The 21597-nt window shown below is 40.8% G+C and overlaps 1 protein-coding gene across 1 annotated transcript in view; it reads left to right on the forward strand.

Moving 5' to 3' along the window:
- Adgrg6 (adhesion G protein-coupled receptor G6) overlaps positions 1 to 19515 on the forward strand; it is a 70355-nt gene extending 50840 nt beyond the window's left edge. Inside the window, exons 20-24 of the mRNA XM_032895281.1 lie at positions 446 to 542; positions 2496 to 2779; positions 12533 to 12634; positions 13257 to 13409; positions 16727 to 19515. Coding sequence (XP_032751172.1) covers positions 446 to 542; positions 2496 to 2779; positions 12533 to 12634; positions 13257 to 13409; positions 16727 to 16905 — 815 coding nt within the window. The 3' untranslated portion in view covers positions 16906 to 19515. The remainder of the gene's footprint in view (positions 1 to 445; positions 543 to 2495; positions 2780 to 12532; positions 12635 to 13256; positions 13410 to 16726) is intronic.
- The last annotated feature ends 2082 nt before the right edge of the window (positions 19516 to 21597 follow it).

The following is a 21597-nucleotide window of genomic DNA, read 5'->3' on the forward strand; positions in this document are numbered from 1 at the left end:
CTCTGAGTTCAAGGCCAGCCTAGTTTACAGAGTGAGTTCCAGGACAGCCAGGGATACACAGAGAAACCCTGTCTAGAAAAACAATCAAACAAAGAAGAGGAGGAGGAGGAGGAGCAGCAGCAACTACATTCTCCTTATCTTTTCAAAGTCTGGTGACCCAATGTAGCATCATTGACACAATCACCTGCCCTCTGGTGCTGAATTCAGGTGAATTCCTTCTATCACAGTAAATCAGTGAGTATCATTAAACCCAGCAGAAGATTTGAGCTTCTTATCACTAGAGAGTAGGCTTTAACTACTGCCACTTAGAGTCCTATGTTCCACACCGAGGAGGCAATTTTATTGTTGCTTTTAACCAACCAACTTGCTTGACAGCATCTGTCCCACGAGACAGTCCCATGAGTCTTCAGGAGACCTCTCAGTGTCATGGTCTTTTTCATAACAGGTCTGCCAGCCTTGGTGGTGTCAATTATTCTAGTGAGCAGAAAACAAAATGAAGTGTATGGAAAAGAAAGTTATGGGAAAGATCAGGATGACGAATTGTGAGTAAAACACATCCGGGGGGAGACTGTGATGGGATATGCACTTTGTTTCCTGAAGGTTAATATGTTACCATGGTGATAATAATGCTCCGATGTTGAAGGCTTTGGTTTCATCTGTGGACTCAGTCACAGGTTCTTCCACCACAGATAAATTACTTCAATAGTCAGAGCTGCCCTTCCTTATTTTAATAACGCTGTACTAGATGTTCTGAAGAGTTCAGATGCACAAGATACTCTCTTTCAGACTCAGAAGACGCATCTACTTTTGAAGGTTCTCTACCACTCTTGCCTCTGGCTGAAATGACCCAGTGGCAACATGAGTGTTTTCCAGAAAATGGCTTCCCATTTCTCCATGAGTTCTTTCATAAAACCTTTTTTTTTCCACAAGTTGAGGTCACTGAGATTAATGGCATTATGTTGATTAAGCAATTAGCTCTCATCTGCCTCCTCAACCACATTATGGATCATTGTTGATAGCTATTGATTTGAAGAATTACCGATGGCTTAGTGAACATTTTATATTATGTGAGATCTGTGACACCTCATGTCTGTGCAAGCTTCAGGGATAGATGCTGTCACTTCTATAGCGAATGAGTTCTCATCCCCTGTGGCCTTCCCTTCTTTGTGTTTCTGAAGCATCACTATGAACCCCCAACAAGCTGGACCTGTAAGGAGAATTCTAGGACATTCAAGTTTAAAGAAAATCTAGTGCCATAAACATGTAGTGTTGTTATTGAGGGCCTTTACAAGAAACAGTACACTTTAAGCTAAGTCAGCTTTAAATTAGGGACTGTAGAGTCTATCTTATTCAGTTGTCAGAGGGTTTGAAAGCTCTGTTTAAAGTTCCACCACCACAAAATGTCATTTAGTGAACATTCATTGTATGCTAGACATCATCTTGAGTTCTAGGATCCAAGAATGTTCAAGAAAGCATTTACCTCAGTAGCCAGGATGAGGTCAATTCACTTTAAAATAAATTTAATTTCCTGAAATAATTGAATTTTTGGTACTTAATAATTTCCATAGCCTTAAGAGGCTCTAGAGCATCTGAAAATTGCATTGCTTCTCAACTTTACTCATGTTAGACTTTGTATCACAGAATTGTTTGAATATTTCTTCCATCTGTTAGCTGATGTATTTATGAAAATCACATATATTCTTCCTAATAAAGATGTTATTCCTCCCATAAAGATGTTTATATATGCTTTATAATTGTGTGCAAAAAAAAATCTGTATACATGAACTTTCAACTTTATAATACCTTGCTTCAGCTAGAACAGTTATATAAATAATAATTGCTTTGAATCCTGAATTTTCCATTCAATGTGACAATGAAGTGTAAATTAGCTAATCACAGATGACAAAGAAACAGGGACATAGGTAGCCACTAGCACTGATGTTGTCACTAAAATCCACCAAAGCAAAAATCTCAGCAACTCTCCTGGCCTCTTGCACATGGACATAAACTGACAGCTGTAACACCATGACTCTCACAAAAATCTCTTAACAGACTTCTGCTTCCATGTTATTTTCTTTTGGAATGGTGTCAACACATTCACCCCTTGACAGGAAAGGACAGCAAAACCGAGTGCTGAAAAAAAATCCCCATTTTTAGAGTAAAGACACACAAGAGGAAAAGGATCAGATGTGTTTTCAAGCCAGCCAGGCAAGCATGCCCTCATACCAACCCGAATTCAACAAGCGACCTCATTGGGTTTTTAATGTTGATTTAAATAATGAGATTAAGACAGCAGCTATCCAAAACTAACCAAATGGGGGAGAAAAAAAACCTGTGAAAGGATCAAAGAAGACACCGAGGCCCACAGAAGTGAGCAGACATTCCGTGGTGTTTCAGAAAGAACTCTGCAAGCTGGGCAAGCCAGGCCAAGGACAGTTGCGAGCAAACACGCTTGGTTTACTCTTTTATCCGATTCTTGTTTCTTTCCCTTTAAGCTGCTGGATTCAGGATCCTGTGGTATTTTACGTGAGCTGTGCCGGGTACTTCGGAATCATGTTCTTCCTGAACGTTGCCATGTTCATCGTGGTCATGGTACAGATCTGTGGGAGGAACGGAAAGAGAAGTAACCGGACCCTGAGAGAAGAGGTCTTAAGAAACCTGCGCAGTGTGGTCAGCCTGACCTTCCTGCTGGGCATGACATGGGGTTTCGCTTTCTTTGCCTGGGGACCCCTAAATATTCCTTTCATGTACCTCTTTTCCATCTTCAATTCATTGCAAGGTAAGACAAATGGTCCCTGAGCAGAGACTGCTTTCTAATTCTTATCAAATTTGCAGACAGCTTCCCTGTGGAGAGCAGATTATGTTTCTGTTACTACTCCAGTTATCCATAATTATGGATGCAAGGGGCCATTCATTAAAAAGCTCTTGCATAGGTAAAGAGGGAGAACGTTAGTTGACTTTCTTTTCTTTAGCAATAATTCACAGACACATTACAACAGCGCCTGCTACACAGTTGGCAGCCAATAAGTTTACTGTCATGTAAGGGAGAACCGAGCAGTAGGAGGGTTGGCTGAGAGCCTAATGGTCAGTTTAAGGGAGCACAGTGACACCTTTGTCTTCCTTCCAGTTCACGGCACTACCGCTGCCCTTCATGTGGACTGTGCACTCTATGTGTGGGCAGCACAATTCAGCCAGCTCCTCCAAGTCTAATTCAGAAACTTGTCCTTTTAAGGTGCAGAAATGAATTCAACCTATCAAACTACCAATGCACTGTTTTGGAGAAAATGATAAGCTACCTTCTTCAAGGATCTTACCATCCTGTATATACATATATGTATAGGGGCTGGAGGGAGGTCTCATTGTGCAGCAATAGCTGGTCTGGCCTTGACACATAGACCAGAGGCTGGCCTCTCGCTCACTGAGACCTACCTGCCTCTGTCTCCTCAGTGGCAGTAGTGCATTAAATGCATGGCACCAACACAGCTGGCCATGCAATCTCAAGTTTGATTCTGTTACACATCCTCTAGCATGTGTAGCATGTGTCCCCTCTCGTGTTCTCTAAATGGATTTATGTCCGTTATATCTTGAAAATTCAATGACATTCTTCACTTTGTGATGCTGAGGACTAAACCTAGGGCCTCATACATGTTAGGGCTCTGAGATCCTTTCAAGTCTTTTGAGAGCATTCTTTAAGACACCAAACATGCTCCATTCTTATGACCTAACTCTCTCATGTACTGAAGCACCGTGAGCTCCACATATTATAAGAAATTAGATGGCACAGTCTAAAATCCTCTCTCTCTCTCTCTCTCTCTCTCTCTCTCTCTCTCTCTCTCTCTCTGGTGTATGTGTGTGTGTGTGTGTTTATTAGCTGATCTCAAACTCACAATTCTACTTCAGCCATTTAAGAACTGGAATTATCGGCCTCCACCTCCCCATCCTCGTACTTTCACGAGAACACTACCAATAGCTGACAGCTCACCTGAAGCTTCTCCACTGCTCAGACAACAATGGATGAGCGGTACAGATGTAAGCTGGTGTGGAAAGCAGGGCTGCACTACCCAATACCCAGTTGCCTCACTGGGTGTTTCCCAGTGCCAATTCTAAGACATGTGTGATTATCTGAAGGGAAGTAGCAGTCACTGCTTGTCACCCTGAAACTCCTGCTGGCTTTTAAATGGAAACAACTGTCACAAAGTAGATAGTCAGTGACTGCTAAATAAATAGATTGCATGATGAGGGAAAGGAGAGGGCTCAGGCATGGCCTAGATCCAATCTGAGAGGCTGCTGGCATAAGTACTCAACAATTAATTCAGCAAATATATTCCCGATCATGACACACAACATATGAAGGCTTGTTATCACAAATATGTGGACCAATAGGCCCTGGGAGTATGTCCGCATGTTGGAAGCTAAAGTTGTCCCATATGAACAATCTGCAAAGGGATCCAGCTAGGGAAAGGTACCATTTAATCCCTTTTATGATACATGACACAAGAGTGCCCAAGTAAATATTGACCAAAGTGTCCACTCACATTTGGAATTCCACGGTTTTATATTTCAGGATTGGACATGAAAGGCATAGGCATCTGCCGGCACAACCTTGGTTTCACCGTTAAAATTTCCTGGCAGCCTCCGTGCACCCCAGCAGGCACCACACAGCTGTCTGTGCAGCTCCGTTTCCATTCATGGGAGTTGAGATGCTTCAACTTTCCCAGCGTGGGTCTCTTGACCAGAGGGAAAAATGCTGTCAGCTGTCAGCAAGTTGGTGTTCCTCACAAATCACTGGCTTTTAAAGACCGATTTTCAAATCCTACAAATTCAGAACAATTTTATTCATATCCGATGATGTTCGAAAAAACACCCCCTCAACAAAAATTTAAGCAGGCAGGGCCGTGGTTCAGAGAACATGACCCTATGGGCAGTTATTTCCCTCAGCCAGGCCATATGAAAACTGCATGGATTTCATTGGTGAGCTGGTCTCTGCCTTCAACATGAGGCTTAATTTGGGGAGAACTTTATGCTGTATTAGAAGCATATAAAGTCTTGTGAGGTCGTATGTGTCAGTAACTCCAGAGCTCAGGACGTAGGTACAGAAAGATACTGAGGTATGCTTTTCTGAGTTATATGAAGGTGCTTTATTTTTAAAGGGGTAGGGAAGAAAGCCCTGTGAGGCATGAAACTTAGAACAGTCTCTTTTAATTTTTCTGAAATGAAGAGGATCAGAAGATATATATATATATATATATATGTGTGTATATATATACATATATATATATATATGAAAATTCAACAGCACATTAGTAGGTGTCACAGGATTAAAAGTATAGTTTTCAATAGAACCTGAGAACTAGAGCAAATGCCTTGACTGGCACTTCTGTTCATGTCAGTGTTCTTATTTGGGAAGTGAATATCTATGTCCATTTATTAAAATGCTAGTAAACATGTTATCAATAAGTTAATTGGAATTTAGTTTGTTGTCCAACAGGAACTGTGAATAACCTCAATCCTGTTGGCTGGCTAAGACATTAAGTCAGATTTTGAGATACATTAAATTAAGTGCCATCTGGCTCTCGGTTGGCCTGTTAGGAGACTCATGGAAGTTAAGCTTTGGCACAGTAGCACACGTAAGGCACATGTGTAATTGCTGCCAGGGCAGAGATGGACCACTACTATATAAAACTGAAAGGCAGGTATCTTTCAACTCCAGACACCTGAAATGACATCAAGTGGGATGAAACATGACACATTGCAAGGAAACACATTACTCATCTTTTGAGAGGACTTTTTTTTTTTTTTTTTGCCACGGAGAAATAATTTTGTAAAGGGTGTCTTTGTCGTATGAAAAGAAGGTTCAAAACACAGTTTCCCAAAACAGCCATAAACCCAGCTTAACAACAGTGGTCTTGAGTAACAAGAGAACCCAGGAGGTGTTTAGTCTTTGGAGCAGACTCACTCAGGAGCTTAGAAGCCATCGCCAGTGGTCAAGTATGTAGTGTGCATAGCCCTTCTTCCCAAATAGCCAGTCTGATGAATTATTGACTGATTTTTCCCATCAAAACAACAAAACACACAGTCATGACCTAAGACACCAATTGCCCACTGCTGCCTGACCCCCTCTGACCCCCTTAAAATTACGTGTGTTTATGTTAATGTTTACATCTCCCCTCTGTGTTTTTATAGGTTCAGCAGTCAGACTCAGAAAAGGCAAATGTGGGGGGTTTTTTTGTCCAAATTTATTGCTGACTCTTTTGGCCTTTAGATAGAAGAACGAACGCTCAAAGATAATCACTCAAAGCTATCATTTCCCCTCCATCTGGGTTTGCATGAGACTTTCTGAAACAGTATCAGATGGCCACTTACACTGACTTAGATTTTACATCATGATATGTAGGAAAACTCGTTCTAGCATTTCTTTAAATAGACTTCTTTGATAATTAGGCTCAACATCTAAGAAATAGCGACTCATTTCACATACATACTTGTGGAAGCTCTCTCTGCCTGACTCACACAAAGACAATGGATTCTGTATGTCAGTCAAATATTCTAGTCAAAATATCTTTCCTCCCCCAGAAATAGTTAAATAACTCCATAAGGATCAAGATTAAATACATCACATAATACACAGTTAATAAATATTATGCTAGAATGTAGAAGGAGGCTTGCGTTTATTTTCCAAGATGCTACTAAGATTCTGGGTTCACTGATAGAATTAAAAATCAGGAGGCAAATCTACTCCTTCCTAAGGTTTTTTGTTATTTTCTTTTTTTAATGCCTTCTCACTCCAAGCTCAGGGCACTCTCTGCAATCTCTTCTGTCTTCCTCTCATGTATTGGCCTAGCTAGTCTGGCTTCCAAAAGGATGTGTTTAGATAGAGCTTGTTACGTTTTCTATCTTCGGAATTCCTGTAGACAGCCCTACCTCCACGTGAACTACAGCGTTCTTTCTTCTTCATCACAGCTGGAAACAGTATTAGTTTAAAATGGAAAACAATCTGTTGCATTTATCGAGATTTAAGAAATTCTCAATTCTGAGGTAACATTGGTGTTGGGGTGAAGCGAAGATACAGTAGAAGATGGATGTTAAAGAAGTCACTGAGTGGGAAGGAGATGAGAGGGTGGGAGCTGGCTGGAAACCCATTGCTCACATGGCATGCAGTGGTTTCGACTAAGTGAAACAAACAAGGCAGATTACAAGGTGAAGCTACTGCTGCTACAGAACTCTGGCTTGGATTCCTCAGAGCGGTAGTCTCTCAGACCAGGCTTCAGTTCACCTAAAGATGGACAGTTGTGACACTTGGGTCTTGTTCGATTTTATTGTTGGTTGTTTTTTGTTTGTTTGTTTGTTTGTTTGTCTGTTTTGGGACAGGAAGGCTTCATGAACTTAGCAGGAGACCAATCAAGATGGAGTAAAATCTTTTTGCTATATGCGCACTCCCAACCTTCCCTGGGATGACCCTTACACCTCAGTTCAGTAAAGTTGAAGGTACCAAGGAAAGCTCCCTCATCACCACCCCAGCCACACAACGAGGCTTTTTCCGTTGTTTCCTCAGTAGACTGAACATTCTCAAGGAGGAAACATATGGAGAGGATGAAGATTAGATTGGAAATGCAACGGACTCCTTTTAATGCCTGTGGAGACCCTATTAATATTTTGTAGCTAGCTTGGCTTCTGAGGCCATGATGTTTCTATGTAGTGAACGCTCAGCAGTTAAGAGGGAATGTGGGTCAGTTTTCTTTCCTAGCCCCCACCTGCTGTTGGCTTTCATGGCTTAATTTTTAATACTGCTTCCTAAAAAGGCTTAGAGTACAGCGTGGATTCAACCACATTTCTCATGGCTGAACTTTAAATAGAACAGTTATATTTTCCTGAAAACAGATGTTTTATCATTCATTATTTGATTTGGCTTAAATTCATATGAGGAATATTCATTGCTGCAAAAAACAAAGAAAAAATAAACAAAGCAACCTACAAGGAGATTTCTATTCTGATTTAGAATGAAAAATGTGTCTCACAGCAAAAAAAAATATATATATATATATTACCTTCAATTTTCAAATAAAACCTTCACACTAAGTTTTCATTTCTCAAGATTATTAACTTCTTTGATCACATCTTATTGTAGAAAATAGGACTTTAACATGACAGTTGTCTATCATGTAATTTTAGAGGAGATGGTCAAATCTTAATCTGAATTTACTTGATGCACATCTATTTACAGTAGATTTACAGAGATGATTAAAAATGTAATGTCATCTCTTGTTATATAATTGTGATGTAGACCAATGTTGCCTAAGCTATTTCTCTCTCTCTCTCTCTCTCTCTCTCTCTCTCTCTCTCTCCTTATTAACTTGGGTATTTCTTATTTACATTTCGATTGTTATTCCCCTTCCTGGTTTCCGGGCCAACATTCCCCTAACCCCTCCCCCTCCCCTTCTATATGGGCTTCCCCTCCCCATCCTCCCCCCATTACCACCCTCCCCCCAACAATCACATTCACTGCGGGTTCAGTCTTGGCAGGACCAAGGGCTAAGCTATTTTTTAAAGATTTATTTATTTATTTTTATTTTGTGTGGGTGTTTTGCCTAGATGTACGTCTGTGTACCAAGTATGTGTCTGGTGTCCTCAGAGTCCAGAAAACAGCATCAGATCCCCCTGGGACTGAAGTCACAGACAGTTGTTGGTCCCCATGTGGGTGGTAGGATAGAACTTAGATCTTCTGTAAGAGCATCTCTCCAGCCCCTGGTTATGTAATCATTAAAAATGGTTCACTAAGTCAGTTTATCATCTTTGACCTCATTCTCTCTAACTACAGTTGGCATATGATTCTCAAAATAACTTAGAGTTTTGCTCCCCAAAAGATCCAAAAAACAAATTTAAAGCCTAGTCTTTTCTAGTGAAATGTCCACTGAATATTTACTGAAAATATTATAAACATCTTGTGAAAATTCTTTTCTCCCATTCCTGTGATATGTAAAAATACCTAGTATTACCAAAAGAATATTAATAGAGTATGAAGGAAAGCAATGTCCACAAAACTTCACCTTCAGCTCTCAACTGGAAGATAATCATTGACTCAGCATGAGGCCCTAAGGTAACCATTCGATTTGTGCTCAAAATGAACATCTTTAAATGAGGAAACTGTCTTCAGGCTCACAGCGAGACTGACATATACATTAGGATCACACGATTACTTACATTCTCAGTTACGTCACAACAACAAAACCCTTGAAGAACACATGTAGAAAGTTCTGACATCATTAAAGGAAAATAGATTAGACTTGAACCACCAAACAACCTCTAAGCAATGGCCCTCTTTGTCTGCAGCCTCCATAGATCTCACCTCAGGCCTCCAGTCTCTGTAAATCTGCCAGGACCCTCAAACATAAAAACATCTACTAAACAATTTGATGCATCCACCAATATCCTGTAGGAGTACACTGGATTTGGTAGGCATAACCCTCTGATTCAGTCATTTGGATGTAGAGATGAGGTCTGGTCTGACTATACTCCTCTCAACTCCCTGGGGAGTTTGAGAGAGTCAAACCCCAGGCATTGCTTCTAAGTGGGATCAAGTATGGAAGAATGTCCTTCCTTGCTCTGAGACCTTTCATGCCCTCAATAGATCAGGCCAATACTCGAGCTGGCATACATAGAGACCTTGAGGGTGGGTGTGTTTCTGAACGACTACAGTTTCACATTTATTAAAGCTATCTTTTGTAGTTACAACTCCTTTGTTTGTTGTTTGAGATACTCATATCAAGACTCTCGATCAAGACTATTTCTATCCCATCCACTCCAGTTCCTCCTTAGTCTCCCTCCCAACACTTTTCTCCTCCAAGTTCAGGAGCTCTTTAAAAAAAAATAAATAACTCTCTGAGTCCATTTACACTATTGCTAGAATGTACATGAGTACATTCATCTAGAACACGGGTACCCCCTCAGAGATCAAAATCACTGTAGAAAATGACTCTATCCCAGCAGACATCAGTTGCCCACAGTTCCTCAGCTGATGATGGGCCTGATGATCACCTTCATATAGAGATTTTTGTCTGACCATTATCGTATGCAGATCTTGTGTATACAGTCAGAGCCACTGTGAGTTCATGTGTGTAACTGCCCTGTTGTGTTCAAAATACACTATCTTGCTATAGTCATCCATTTTCTCTGCCTTACAATCTTTCCATTTCTTCTTTGCTGATGATCTCTGAGCCTTAGGCTGGAGACATAGCGATATACATGACCCATAGGCTTGAGTACTTTGTGGTCTCTTACTGTTTGAACATTGATGGTTATGGATCTCTGATGAGCGTTGAGAGATGCACTAATCTCTGGGAATAACGATGAGTCACTAGGCGCTAGATTAACACTAGGTCAAGTTAGGAGAATGTCCAGATAGTAGTGGGTTCTCCCCTAGGACTTCTGACCTATCTAGCCATGGGTTCTTGGCTGACTATGGTGCCAGGTGTGGATTTCATCTTTTGGATAAGGCCTTAAATTGAGTTAAAAAGTGATTGGCTATTCTTGTGACATTTGTTCACAGTTGCACCGGTGGATATATCATGCCATAGCAGTCATAACAGTAATTCCCAGCATTCCCAGTTGGGTAAACTGATGTTTACTTTCTACCTCGGTAACATGCTTAGAACCTTTCAGTTATGTAGACGCTAGACAGCGGAGGTGAGATTTCTGATCAAGACAGGTTTGCTGTAGAACTTCTTTAAGCTATCTGATAGAACATTTCAGACAAAGAAATGGGCTAGTAACCATAATCACTGACAAAATAGTAGTAAGTGATATTGTAATGAGAAAATATAATTACATACTAAACCTAAAATTACATGATTGTTGTAAAACTTATTTAATCCCAACCTGGGGTTTCTACCTTGCCTTTGACCATTTAATTCTCAGATAAAAGACACGCAACATTTATTATTTACAATAAGTCTAATCAGCACTAGAGCTGGGCAGATATCTACCCACTAGGCTATGAAGATCTATTTCCCATCAATAACCCTGAGTTATTACTTCCTATGTTTCATCCAGGCTGCTCTTAACTCCAATTGGCCAACCACCAGAGCTATGCTTTTTTGACTCCTAACCCAGGCCCCAGTTTTGCCTCCCTGCCCCATGCTCCCAGAAATAAGACTCGGACTCAAATTATACTTTCTAATACCTTGGCCATATCGCTAGGCTCTACACTGACTAGATCATAACTAAAGATACCCATTTATTTCATCCTGTCATGTGGTTGGTTACCTGTGATCAGGAACTATGTGTCCATGTGTCCATCTCCTCCCCTCTTTTCAGGTTCCTCTTCGCTGCCTCCTTCCCTCCCAGAATTCTTTCTCCTCCCAATATTCACCACTACTTCCTACCTAAGCCGTGTTTGTGTGAATGTGTGTGTGTATGTGTGTGTGTGTGTGTGTATGTGTGTGTGTGTGTGTGCACATGAGCCTTCATGTCTACAGGCCTAAGGATGATATCGATGTCTTACTTGCTTTCTACCTTATTCACTGAAGTAGGATCTCTCATTTGGACCTAGAGATAATCAGTATAACTTCTCTGGCAAGCCAGCTTGCTCTGGGGATCCTATGTCTTTACCATCACCCTGACTACCTAACATCTATAGAGGATGTAAGGATTTGAATTCCTGTCTCCCTGCTTTTACAGTAGGTGCTTTACCCACTGAGAAATCTCCTCAGTCCCCACATAGGTCTCATTTTTAACTCCATACTTCTAATCACTTCTCATCCCTTAAAATGAGCGACAGCTAGATTCATCTTATTAGCTTGGTTGCTATGATCCACACACTAAGGAAACACTCATTCATCTGTTGTATGATCCCTGGCATCGTCCCAGGAAAAACTACAGCACAAAGACAGACAGACCAACTGCTATATTTGGAGCTTTATTTTCCACTAGGAAAAGATAATCAAACAAACCAGTGACTGACTCTACAAGGAACACGGGAGCATCAGTGTACACGAAAGAGAATGGATTAAATAGTAAATAAAGAATTATAACTTGAGACAATAACCACTGTAGGGAGTGCTTGCTCACCTGAGGCAGGAGACTATGATTTAGTATGATCTGAAGAGAGTGTTCAGCATGTTTTTGGACAAGAACAAGCCTGATACACACTGACAGATGAATATTCAAGTGGTTTGGGCATCACAGTCAGAACTTCTCTTAAGAAAAACTGATGTTTGAGATGCAGCTAAGAGAGACTCAGGCAAGGCAAGATATCCTAGAATCTGTGGAATGCTGCACTGGGGAGAGATGGGTAGGAAGCCAGCGATGAAAGTCATCATTTAGCCTTAGGAGTGTAGTTAAGTCATAAGGCAGAGTCAGATCTGTGTACCTGTTCTGAATTCTGAGCGTCTGTGTTCTTCTGCAAAAGACTAAACTGCTGACTGCCTACACTGGGTCCATTCCTTAGGATCTTTGTACCCCGGTGACGGTGACTTAATAACGCTTGTCTTAGTAATGAGCCATTTGTCTTAAATGTCCTCGTGTTCTCTCGTCACAGGTTTATTTATATTCATCTTTCACTGTGCCATGAAGGAGAATGTGCAGAAACAGTGGAGGCGCCATCTCTGCTGTGGCAGATTTCGGCTAGCAGACAACTCAGGTAAAGGCCTGGCGTTAACTGGTCCCACTTGGCAAAGCACTCGAAATCGATGGCATTCCTCCTTACAGCCTAACCACACTGAGAGGGCCTCTCGAACAGAGCATGTGAGGGTACTGAGCTGGCATCTTGCATTGTCAGGGCTAGAAAATATCTGAGTACAACGGACCCCATCCTTCAATGCTGGAGACAAGAAACATGATGTCCAGACAGGTTTTAAAAATTGCTCAAGTTTTGACATCTAATTTGACAACTCCTGTGCGGGGGTGTCTTCCACACGAGATCCACCTTGCCATTTTTAAAGTCTCAGTTGCATTTTTGGTGAGGAGATTGTTCTTAGGCTATATAACATTTGGAGGAAACTGTCGCTAACTTTTTAAACACCTGCAAATGCTTCCCACCTATAGGGCATTGGAGAGAGATGCTGCATAACATATGCGCAACCTCAGAGCAAGACATTCCTCTCTCCTCAGCTTCTTACTTTCCCATGTCATTCTCTTTAAGTCACTGTGAATACCAGGAAACGGGCTGTTCTGGATAGATTAAATGACGTGGCAATAGGTTTAGGGAGAGCTTGTATTTTCTATATGCCAGCCTATAATGTTCTGTTCTCCATTCTTTCCAGATTGGAGTAAGACAGCTACCAATATCATCAAGAAGAGCTCTGATAACCTGGGGAAATCTTTATCTTCAAGCTCCATTGGCTCCAATTCAACGTATCTCACGTCCAAATCAAAATCCAGCTCCACTACCTATTTCAAAAGAAACAGCCACTCGGGTGAGTCATTCTGAACCTGCAAAGCTTCCCTAGGGTTGGTTTCCGTTTCGCCATTTTCATCACAGAACTGACTTATGATGCCTGGTGGATCCCAGTGCTTTCGAAAGGGGCTGGTTTAAGATTTACCTAAACTACCATGTCCAGGTAAAGACTTTATTAATTGGCTTTGTAAATTTTAAATTGAGAGTAATTTTTAACCCAACTGCATCCTTATGGTTATAATACTAGTAGCTCTCATTATTATTATAACTTCAAAGTTTGACTTGAAACATTTTTTCCCTTTTAAAAAGCACTTTTATTTAAATATATAGAAACCAAATTGCAAAACATTTCAACCCAGTATGAAACTTGGCAGTATAAAAAGAGAAACTTAGTATGGGGGGCAGGAAGAAGCATGATGTGGAATGAATATTTCATTTAAGACTTAGTTCCCTACCCACTGGAACTGCTGAGGAACAGTAAGAGGCTGCTACCCCTTAGCTTGGTAATACAACACGAAAGAATAGAGAACATTCATGAAGTAACAAAGACTGTCAGAAACGTTGCTGTTGTTTATGTCCTACTTGGCCAGCAGAGCTCCTGTGACCACACATTCCGACACTAAGCATATACACAGATAATCCTGAAGACAACTGGGAAATAAAGAATGTGGTTGCAGTGCTTGATCGTGAGATGTCGGAAAGGTTTCGACATTTAACTTCAAAGAAATGATAGGATTTCTAGGTTCAGATACTAATTAAATCTCTTGACAAGCAGGTGTAGTGTCTTAGCACACACTGTGATATATCTAGGAGCATAATAGAAATAAGTTTTAAATGTTTACTCTAGTAAGTCGTTACAGGGGTCGACAGAGATGAGCGACATAGGAAAGACTAGTGTTTGATATTTTTCTAAAGAGGCGTGAGATGCGAAGTGTCTATACTTGCAACTCAGGTCGCAGTTCATTTGCAAGTCTAAATCCCCACCAGTTGTGGGTGGGATAGCTGTCACTGAGGATGGTTTGGGGTGTGCATAAACGCTCCATAACCTCAGAAATATATAGTTGGATTGTTTCTTGCAATTGATCTAGACATTCATATGTTTACGGTGTAGATAATTTCTCCTAAGAGAATTCCTTCAACAAAAGTGGAACATTCAGGTAACTTCTACTACTTTTTTTTTAGCTGCATGGGTTTGTGCAAGGTAATGAGAACATCTGCATGGGTTGAGCCAGGGTTCTTGCTGCACCAGCAGAATGGCTTGTTCTTTTCGGTACATCTTAGCTAGCACACCAGTACTCCTGCACTGAGGTGGAATCTGAGGTTTCTGATAGTGGGCTGTGCCGGCTCTTCTCTGCATGGGGTGTGCAAGCTATGCCTTCTAGGAAATGTACCATGCTCTGGATGAGTGGGTTACCTGTCATGTGATATAATGGCAAAAGCAAAAGAAGAAATGCTTAATAAGCGTTTTGTTATATGATGTGACTCTTCTTTAACTTTTCATTGTTTCTTGGATTACCGGGTGTGTCATGGTACATTCATAGAAGTCTTGAATGAGAAAGCGTTAGCTGCAAGCTGCTTCGTGGTGATTTTTTATCTGCTTGAGACTTCAATATATGTCAAAAATTGGTTCATATCTCTAGCCCCTGGTTTTCACAAATACAATCTAAATCTTTGTCACTCTTAATGTGATTTCTAAGGAGTAGCCATGGGATATCATGTGTGTACAGAACATATTGAATTCGCACAGTTTTACTCTATCAGAGTATGGCGAACCACCAAGTAGGACCATATATTTGGAGTGGGGCCAATTACAGTCTATAAAGACAAATGCCTTTGGAAAACTGTCCAGGAAGCAGAAGGGATACATCTTCAACATTTCTCTGAGGACCTGTGGTTTGCTACAAACATTAAGCACAAATTCTTCATCATTTGTATTTCATTTAATAAGAAAATCCTCTGCAGAAAACCAGTGGCTAGTGGAGCTGTGAACCCGAATGGAGCCCAAAACCAATGAGCTTGCTGAGAGCCTCATGAACAGGACTTTGTATGGGACTCCAGGCTTTTTCTAATCCATGCTAGGACACGCTTTAATCATTCTGTCATTCCATCTGCCCATCATCGAACAAATCATCTCCCCCTCCCCATGGTTTCCTTTGGAATGGGATGAAACCACCATGTCCTACCTTTACCCTTTTGGCTTGGTGTTTGCTCTAATACAGAACAGTAGTGGAGAAGTAGACACCGTGATAATGACCTGGACTTTGATTCTTATTGACACATTTTACAGGTCATTTCGTACAGTGGGCCCAGTTTACTCAAAACATAAAAGTAAACACTCAAGCCTGGGATCAGTGTTCTGTGGTGGCATTTTTTTGCTTCTCTCACCAAGTATAGAAGAGATATAACTACTGTGAAGCCATTTTTTCTCTTTTACTGAAATCTGTCATTTGGTTAATCTAGGGCAAAACATCTCCCAAAGCACATTAGAAGGGAGAAGAAAAGATAGTCATCGATTATATTCATAGAAGCACAAAGATTTACATTAATAATGATAAGTTTCAAGTTTCAGACCATTATCTGAGTCAACTTTAGAGATTCTGAGCCTGTGGAAAAATAGAATGTGCTTATCTAGTACTGGAAACTCTAGAAATATATCTAGTGGTCCTTAATTGCTATTAATTTCTCTGATGTTATTGCTTTAGAAATGTTTCTGGGGAAGAGAGTTTTGATTTTATAATATGATAATGCTTTCATTGACTTCCATCATATCTCAATTAACAACCTAAGGAAACAATCTTTGATGTTTATTTTGATTGATGTTTACTCCCCAAAAGCATTTAAATTAAATTTTGTCAATTGTGTTTATGAGTGTAAACCTTACATAAGTAGAGTATAGTGAGTCTCCTTGTACTCATAAACTCAGAGGCAGCTATCTGATCATTTTTCCTACTCTTTGCTATTTGTAAAATATATCTTAGATATCATATCTTTTTTTCATGACTGTTCCAACACATTTCATTCAGTTTTTATCTCACTTCTGATTTTGGAGCCATTTGGTGCATACCTTTTTTAAGTTTAACTATTTTATTTATTAATTCTGAAAAATGACATTTTGGGGAATAGTTTTCAAAGACCATGCCACAATAAAAATTACTCCAAGGCAAGCTGAGGTTCAGTGAGTATTAGAAGTGCATTTGAAGGTAGGAACTGCCTACTCTGTAACCTGTCAGAGAATCAAGAATTTCCTTCTTTTTTGTGTTCTTCTTGGGTGCCGTGGCCTTGGCCCTGTCTAATGTAGCTTGGCTGCAGACTAATCTCTTGTATCATTTCTTGCAGATAGTACTTCCACGGACAAGTCCCTGTCAAAACTGACCCATGCTGGTGGAGAGCAGACATCAATCATCCCTGTCCATCAGGTTATTGATAAGGTCAAGGGTTACTGTAATGCTCATTCCGATAACTTCTATAAAAATATCATCCTGTCAGATGCCTTCAGCCACAGCACAAAGTTTTAACGTCATTGATAGGGGAAACAAAGGGGAAAGAAAATCCGTCTGGAGAAGTGTGATGCTGGACAAGCAGCAAAAGCTACGCCCGAGGGATGACAGTGTGCTGCTCCCTAGGAAACTCCAGAGCTTAGAGGACCTACTGCATCTTGTTAGGGAAGCATCTGTGAGACACAGAATTTATCTGTTTTTGGAGTGCTTCTGTGGGCAAGCTCAGATATCACACCAGAACCGAGAACATTCTGAGCCCTGCAAGGATACGGGACTTTTCAGAATGCAATTGAATCAAACTCATCGGAATGAGAGGAAAGGCATTAAAATTAAAGGCCATGAGAGGAAGAAATTCGACTTTAGACCTCTTGTACCACACCTCATTGTTAGGCTCGGATGTGGCCTGACTCTCATAAAGGTGTTGTAGAAAACACACTAATTCCTGTTTGTGGTAACTTTGGATGCTCACGGGCTCTGCTCCAATGCTATTTTCTATGAATATAGCAGCATCTTTTCCTTTTTCGGTGAAATTTAAATCATAAGTAGAAAAGAGTGTTTACTATTTGACCCACATATTAAACATGCTTTTTTTTTCTCTGTTATGGCAAATATTGAATGTTCGTGAACATAACCAAAACAAAAGTTCCAAAAATTCGATCTAGTCGCTATCTTGTGTGAATTTCTAATATCTCAAGACATGCAGCTTAAGCATCCCTGTTGTCCCACGCACATGAACAAGTCCAATTGAGGGTGGCCATTGCGTTAAAGTGGACCTCCCGGAATGTAAGAACAAGCACCTCTCCTGCCCCCTCACTGTGCCAATAGGCTCAGAGGCTCGTTAGAGGAGTGAGATTTCCTGTTAAACACTCTGTGTGCAATGGCCTCTCACTGTTTAAAGAACACAGTTTTGAGACTACAGGGTCCTATCCTTGTTTTAATGATATTAAGACCTTTCAAATCACATAGCCTTCAGAGACCTCTGGCTCCCCCTAGTGATAATTTTGTTCCAAGGAACATACACTGAAACACACAGCTGCCTTGGTTAACGGAAATAATTTATAAATATGTAGGTCTACAACTGCTAGTCTAAAAACTATTTGCACTGAGCCCTCCGATCAGAGTGTATGAGACCCTAAGGAGGGCTGGCGAGATATATTACTCTAGTGTATGTAGTACGGATGGATCAGACCGCAGCATGCAAGTCATACACAACATTAAACAGCTTATTGAACTCTTAAGCTATCCTAAGCAATGTGTGCTTGCTCGTGAATGAGGTTATGGGTTGACCCCACGTGATGGAATCCTATCCACTGGCCTCAGCACATGCTGACTTTAGCCTTGATCAGGGTTCTCTGGGAAGTTTCAGGTTTCCAAGATAGCAGCACAGCGACTACAAAGGGAGATTTTAGCAGAGCCCAGCTTGCTTGAAGGCAGAGGCTAGACAGAACATCTGTGCAGAAAGTAGGCCCCTCTTGGCTATGACATAGAAGACCTTGCAGGCTTTGAATCCGCTAACAGGTCCCCTTATCTCTCTGAGTGTCAGTCATGAAGCTATTTGCCAGGCTGCAAAAGAGGTCAGTAGAACACGGCAATGGATTGTTATTGCCGTTCATTCTTGTAGCAACCCGGACTACCTTCTCTGCAGACCATGTAGAAGAAAAGAATAGTGTCATAGTCTTAAAGTGACTACGACTCACCTCAATAGAGCCAATCCTTTCCTTTGGGCTTATATTAGCAGGCTGTTCACTGCACTAAAGGATACATATAGATAAATTTTAATCTCAATAGACATTGAATATTGACATAGTCACCCCCAAACTTAGGTGTTCATGGTAGACTCTAAGTTTCTACTGTGAGATTTCTGCACAAAGTGAATATTTAGCTAATAGAAATTGCGATTTAGCTTCAAAAGTGGCTTTGCTTTTGATTTCTTCTTGCCCACATTCAGATCTGAGGAAATATTTTTTTATTCAGCAATAACGTCAGCTCCATTTTAAAAACTTGTGACTACCAGGTAAGAGAAAGAAAAAAGGGAAGAAACAACAGACTAGATGCATTTGCAAGTGGTTTTAAAAGAATGGTCCAAATTTTGCCTTCAGTTCCAAGTCTGTGGCTCTCATTTGTCCCCTCAGAAGAATGGGGCAAGGTTCCCCAGGAGAGCCAGAATTCAGGCTGCACACAGCTTTAAAACAGCACCAATGTAGACTCTGGTTGCTTGCTTCCCACCCTCTCTTTTCTCTGTGTTGTGTTCGAGTCGTAGCCTAGGCTTCCGAGATAACCTCCATTCTTGTCACCGTTTCTTACCGTGTAAAGAGTGTCACTGGCAGTGTCTCCTCAGTACATATTTATTTATTCGTGTTCATGTCAGTTTGTTTCATACCTTAGCTTTCTTTTGCCCAGCCTTATTGTTTTAAATTAACCACCCATTAGAGAGACTGTATTATTTTTTTCTAGAAAAAAATTGTGAAACAGTTCTCTGTAGCAATATTGTTGAATATGACAGACAAAACAACTGTGAGGGTGAACTAGAATTAGTAGTGAGAAACTGCTAAAGCTGATTTGCCATTTTACTGAAATGGAAAATGATTTTTTTCAAATAAATACTTATATTGTTCATGTTCCAAATTATTCAGTTCCTTTATGAGGGAGTGTTTCTATTTCTGCCTCTTAAATAGGGAAAAACATTATTTGACAACTGGAAAATAACCCTGCCACCAATAAATCCAACGACATGGGGCGACTTTGCCAAAACACTAGGAATGAATATATGATGACGGTCCAGGTCCCAGGATTAATGCACTCTGACGTTAGAGTTTCTCAGGATAACTAATGCAGAGCCAGTCTGTGTGGCAGCTTAACTTAGGTTTTTTTTTCCCCCTTTGAAGCAAAGTTTAAAGCATCCAAAAAAAAATAAGTAAAGGAAAGGAAGAAAGAAAGAAAGAAAGAAAGAAAGAAAGAAAGAAAGAAAGAAAGAAAGAAAAAAGAAAAAAGAAAGAAAGGAAGAAAGGAAGGAAGAAAGAAAGAAAGAAAGGGAAAGGAAAGGAAAAGAAAAGAAAAGAAAAGAAAAGAAAAGAAAAGAAGAGAAAATGGACATAGTCATGTTATGCGGAATTCAGAGCCATATTTTTCTTAAAGTTGCTATTTCCATGGTGGGAGACTAGGGAAACGATCAGTTTTAGTTAACTTCACTTGCACAGTCAGACCAGAGGTACCCCACTTCCTTTTTCCTCTGGTAACTTAGAATCATTCCTTTCTGCGGAGCCAAGGCCAACTTGGCTCATGATCTCCCTCAGCCAAGTGTGCACCCAGCACTGAGTTGTCAGCCCCTTTGGCAGGTCACTGCAAGACCAGACCTTCTGTGCCAAGGTTTACAACTCCGGGCCAAGTCATGTTAAGAAAACAAGAGTTGCTCAAGGGCCATCTGCAGACCTGGGTGATCAGGTCGCATCTGAAAGCATGGGTGAGCAGCAGAGGAGAGTTCACAGGAAACTTGTGTTTGATTTCCACACTGCTCCACGTTTATAGCAGTTTTGAAGTCAGTATGAGTTGGGCTTTGTAAATACAGAGCCTTGGCATGCTTTGGTGGGCTTTGGAGTTTGCAGTTAAATAACATGCTGTGCTTTCCTATCTGAAGCTAAGCTCTCTGCTCCCACTTCTCTCTTTCCCACTCCATCTCTCTCCTCTATATCACCTCCTTTCTTCATTTCGGGGGAAGAGAATTTATGTTAAACGTTTCCTATTCCACCTCCCTCAAGAGAAAGTGAGAATAAAAGTGAGTTTCAAATATTTTAATGTATAGTCTACTTTCTCCCAAGAAATAAAGGAAAAGGGAAGACTTCATACTTTGTTACCATAGGAAACACCAATAAAAATTGGGTAATTTGAACCTGATAGAAAAGAAACTCATAAAATCAGTGATAAGCTTTGGATGTCAATGGACATAGATCATAGTGTAATTTTCATCATGACCCTACAAGGAAATGCTAGTATCTATCTTGCATCCATGAGAAGCTGGTCATTAAAAATAAGTTCCCTCAGAGAAATGGAATCCCCCACTTCATCCTGGAGCATCTAGTCCCAAAACTAAACACCCCCTCTCTCACTGGGGCCCAACCAGGCAGTCCAGGTAGGAGAAGAGGATTCACTGGTAGGCAACAGAGTCAGAGACAGCTCCTGCCCCAGTTGTTAAGGGACCCACATGAAGACCAAGATACACATCTGCTACAAATTATGGGGGGCTCCTGTACGCTCTTTGGTTGGTGCTTCAGTCTCTGTGAGCTGCCATGGACACAGGTTAGTTGACACTGTAGGTCTTCTTGTGGTATCATTGACCCCTCCAGTTCACTCAATTCTATCTCCCACTCTTTCACAAGACTCCTCAAGCTCAGCCTGATGTTTTCCTGTGGATCTCTGCATCTGTTTCCAGCCACTGCTGGATGAAGCCTCTCTGGAGATTGCTATGCTAGGCACCTGTCTACAAGCAGGGCAGAGTATCATTAATAGTATCTGGGAAAGATAGGAGGGGACTGGGAGGAGAGGAGGGGGTCTGCAGTTGGGATGGAGTATGAATAAAATTAAATAAATAATGGAAAGATAAATAAGTACCCTCCCTATGACCAAGCTAAGTCCTTAGACTCTTGTTCCCTCTTACCTCAGCATTCTAACAGCTTTCTCCTTGGCCTTAGATGTGATAAAAAAAAAAATAATCAA

The sequence above is a fragment of the Rattus rattus genome, chromosome 2 (assembly GCF_011064425.1).
Source record: "Rattus rattus isolate New Zealand chromosome 2, Rrattus_CSIRO_v1, whole genome shotgun sequence".
Taxonomy (NCBI): domain Eukaryota; kingdom Metazoa; phylum Chordata; class Mammalia; order Rodentia; family Muridae; genus Rattus; species Rattus rattus.